General features: G+C 40.0%; 1 protein-coding gene across 2 annotated transcripts; it reads left to right on the forward strand.

Annotated features, from left to right (window-relative positions):
• The first annotated feature begins 441 nt into the window (after positions 1-441).
• Positions 442-2,144, forward strand: LOC111777515 (putative N-acetyltransferase HLS1). Of its 2 annotated transcripts, none has more exons than XM_023657160.2 (3): positions 442-794; positions 887-1,068; positions 1,183-2,144. In XM_023657160.2, the coding sequence occupies exons 1-3, from the start codon at positions 573-575 to the stop codon at positions 2,045-2,047; spliced, it is 1,269 nt and encodes a 422-aa protein (XP_023512928.2). In that variant the 5' UTR covers positions 442-572; the 3' UTR covers positions 2,048-2,144. The 2 variants fall into 2 exon arrangements, with proteins under 2 accessions (XP_023512928.2, XP_086974493.1); XM_087118367.1 differs by having other exon boundaries at positions 1,186-2,144.
• Positions 2,145-4,069: the final 1,925 nt, after the last annotated feature.

Consider the following 4,069-nt stretch of genomic DNA (forward strand, 5'->3'; position numbering starts at 1 on the left):
AAATATATCTCTACAATGTCTCTACTATGTGCGGTGATATAGATGACATTTCTCATCCCCGTCATCCACCCTAACACTGTCACAATTTTCGTCTCGCCCCATCGATTAATCCACGTTTTTGGAAACTCCACTAAAATAAATGAAATTTCTTATGATGATAGAATATGAAACAGGAGGTGTGCTTCTCCATTTCCGCTCCGCCCGTGAAAGATGAAATCGGGTTAAGCAACAAGTAGTTTGTTTAAAAAAATACACTTTCATGTGTTAACAAAAACAAAGGAAAGAAGGAAGGAGGGGAAGGTGGGGTTGAGAGAGAGACAAAAAGACAGCAGCAACAAGCGGAAAAGAAAGCCCCCAAAGCCCCAAATTACTATTAAAGCCACCATTATAAATACCATCCACACAACACAACGGTTCATACAGAAAAAGTTTCTTTTTTTTTTTTTCCTTTTCTTTTTTGATCTTAATCCAACAATCCCTCAACTCTTTGTCGTTCTCGTGTTCCCATCTCCAATAGTGAAATGAACCCACCCTCTCTGTAGCATCCTCCTCCTCTGTTTCTCAAATCCGCCATGGCAGACCACAAGAAGAAGAAGAAGAAGAAGAAGAAGAGGAAGAACAACATTCAAATTCTCATCAGAGAATTCGACCCCATTAAAGACAGAACTGCCGTTGAAGATGTTGAACGACGATGCGAAGTTGGCTCAACCAAAAACAAGAACTTCTCCCTCTTCACCGATCTCCTCGGTGACCCAATTTGCAGAGTCCGCCATTCCCCTGCCTTTCTCATGCTCGTAACACTCTTTTCCCCCCCACCCTTTTTCTTCTCCCCCTCAAATTTCATCCCCAATTCTCAAACACTTCATTCATTCATTCATTCATTCAGGTCGCGGAAATTGCCGCCCACAACGAGATCGTCGGCATGATCAGAGGCTGCATCAAGACTGTTACTTGCTGCTCTAAATCCACTAGAAATGCCGGAATTAACGCCTCTGATCTCCCCCAGCTCGCCCCTGTTTACACCAAACTCGCTTACATCTTAGGCCTTCGCGTCTCCCCCGATCACCGGTAAGGAATTCAAACAAAACAAAAAACAGAGTATTCATACATTAAGAGAAAACAGAGTATTCGGAAAAACAGAGTATTCATAGATTAGACTAAGAATTGATACTGTATTTGTAGGAGATTGGGGATTGGATTGAATCTGGTAAGGCGAATGGAGGAATGGTTCAGAGAGAAGAAAGCGGAATATTCATACATAGCTACAGAGATTGACAACGTCGCTTCAATTAAGCTATTCACTCATAAATGCGGCTATTCCAAGTTCAGAACGCCGTCGATTCTCGTGAACCCTGTTTTCGCCCACCGACTCCGCCTCTCCGACCAAGTCACCATCCTCCAGCTCGAGCTGACTGTCGCCGAGATACTGTATCGGTGTCGGTTCGCGACGGCGGAGTTTTTCCCGCGCGACATTGACGCGGTGCTCTCCAATCGGCTAAGCCTCGGCACATTTCTAGCAGTGCCACGTGGGAGTTTTACAGATGGGTTGTGGGTCGAGTCTGATCGGTTTTTGTCGTGCCTGCCTGAATCGTGGGCGGTTTTAAGCGCGTGGAATTGCAAGGACGTGTATGCGCTGGAAGTGCGTGGCGTGTCCGTGGTGAAGCGAGCGATGGCAAAACTCAGCCGTGTGATTGATCGAGGGCTGCCGTGGTTGCGGCTGCCGTCAGTTCCGGAGGTGTTTAGGCCATTTGGAGTGCTGTTTTTGTATGGGGTAGGAGGAGAAGGCCCACTCGCAGGGAAGCTAATGAAGGCGCTTTGCCACCACGCGCACAATTTGGCAAAGGAGCGTGGCTGTGGTGTGGTGGCTACGGAGGTTTCAAACGATGAGCCGCTCAAATCCGACATTCCACATTGGAAAAAACTGTCATGTCCGGAGGATTTATGGTGCATTAAACGCCTTGGTGAAGGCTACACCAACAACTCCCTCGGCGATTGGACTAAATCGCCGCCCAGCTTCTCCATATTCGTTGATCCTAGGGAATTCTAATTCACCCGACCCGCTACTCCGACCACTACTTCCATTCATTGTCTGCGATAACATAATCTAATCGTCCATGAAATAAAATAAGATATCATTTTTATTACGAGCAATGTTGGATGGAAAGAGTATGTAAGGTATTATATGAACGTTTTCCAATTTCTTCAGATTGAAATTAAAAGAAACCATTATATTTTTTTTTCTTCCGTTCGTCTATTGTTGGGTTAAGAGATCAAACTATCAACATTTGAAATGATAATGAAAATGATAATTTGTGTTCAAACAGATGAGATCGATAAAAGGGTTCATTGCGCAAGACCCACAATAGGACATTCTTATAGTTATTTGAGTACTTGTTGTGCGTTGGATGACCACTTTTAGTTCATGTTGTGCATTCTACTTGTCCATACATAGTGGAATGGATTTTTGGTATCCTACAAAAGAATCTTAGTTAAATGTTGTCAAGTCATTTTTAAAAGACAACGCATATGAAAAGTAGGGTAACAAAATTGGAAGAAAGTTGTTTTTGTTCTGACTTTCAAAAAATTAGGGCCCGAACCTTAACGCTCTTTAAATATATTAACTTTCAGTAAACTTATGAGTCAAAATGAGTCCGAATCAATTTTTAATGCAAAATTGACATGATTCGACTTAGGTTGGTTTTGTAAAAGATAGATAGACACTAACTGATTCAAATTGAATCGGGATGAGTCAATCGTTAGAATCCGAGACCCAATTCCTCTCGCCGAGTCGAATTTCAATCCAATCCTCGTGACGTTTTATCTCAAATACTCAATCCAATCCCCAAATGAGGCTACTATGCATAAATCCCGTGAACCCATTTAGCTTTTTTTTGGGTCCAAACCTAACCCCATGTCCCGTTGTCGTTGCAGCAGGTGGCGGCGATACCACCACTGATTCCTCATCCAACGGCAAAACCATTTCAGCTCACCATCATGTTTGAGCTCCCCTGCTGTTTCAGAACATGTCTTCAATATCTACAAGGTTATTATTAAAATATATTTTAAACACTTTTAACCGTATATTTAGAATATTTTATCTTATTTTTAGAATTTAGTTCGTACTATGTTAAAACAGTTGTGAACATTAATGAAAATCAGACTTTCAATTCCATTACGGTTCCTCATTCTTAACATGGTATTAGAACTTCTCATTCTTAACCGTTTTTGACATTTTTTCTTTCTCATGTTTCAACTCTTCGTAGCATCGGTTTTGATGCTCTCTGGCCACCAACCTTCTTTCAACTTCAAAGATCTCTCAGACGCCATGATCATGATCAGTAGTGTAGGATTACTACTTCTTTGTTTATCTGTTTCATGTGGCCATTTTCGTTTAAGGGTCGAAATGGGAAATGGACATTCATATAAGAAACGAGAGAGATTTTCCTTTGACAATTAAATGGGTCGAAAAGTCCGTATTTTGGAAGCTAAATGGGTGAATATATATTTACATATTTCTTGTTATGTGTTTGAGTAGATTGAATACTATGTTGTAATATCGAAATTTGAATTTTAGAAATGAGGTAAGTAGAAAATTATATTATATTTTTGTTTATCTATTAAAATGTATATTAAAAAAAAAAAAAATCAAATTCTCCTCATTAATTAACATTTAAATATATTTTGTAAGTGTACTTGTAAAAGCATATATTAGGAACTGAAAAAGAAAAAGTGATAAAGAGAGAATATAAGGGACAAGAAAACATTAAAGTAGATAAAAGATTACATCAATCAAAATATATCTATACAAATTTTATAAGATAAAAGACCCAAACCTAATCAAAATAGAGAGCAAAAAGGATGATATTGGACTATAGGAGAGTGATATTGGACTAAAAGTCGTCAGCCATGCGTCTTGTCTTTACCTGAAAAATGATATAGCACACGGCCTGAATATTTCAAAAAATACTCAGTAAGTGAGCCCTCTATAGAGGCCGTAAAAATGCAACACATGCAAGTCATGCTCTAAGAACCTATCATTAAAATCATCCTAGGGGTAGCCTCTAGTCCA

This window comes from Cucurbita pepo, chromosome 16 (genome assembly GCF_057944985.1).
Source record: "Cucurbita pepo subsp. pepo isolate OVF chromosome 16, ASM5794498v1, whole genome shotgun sequence".
Lineage (NCBI taxonomy): Eukaryota > Viridiplantae > Streptophyta > Magnoliopsida > Cucurbitales > Cucurbitaceae > Cucurbita > Cucurbita pepo.

Coding starts and splice junctions, on each gene's coding strand:
- LOC111777515 (XM_023657160.2), top strand. CDS start 573: ATGGCAGACCACAAGAAGAAGAAGAAGAAGAAGAAGAAGAGGAAGAAC. Junction 795..886: donor CCCCTGCCTTTCTCATGCTC/GTAACACTCTTT, acceptor TCATTCATTCAG/GTCGCGGAAATTGCCGCCCA. Junction 1,069..1,182: donor CGCGTCTCCCCCGATCACCG/GTAAGGAATTCA, acceptor CTGTATTTGTAG/GAGATTGGGGATTGGATTGA.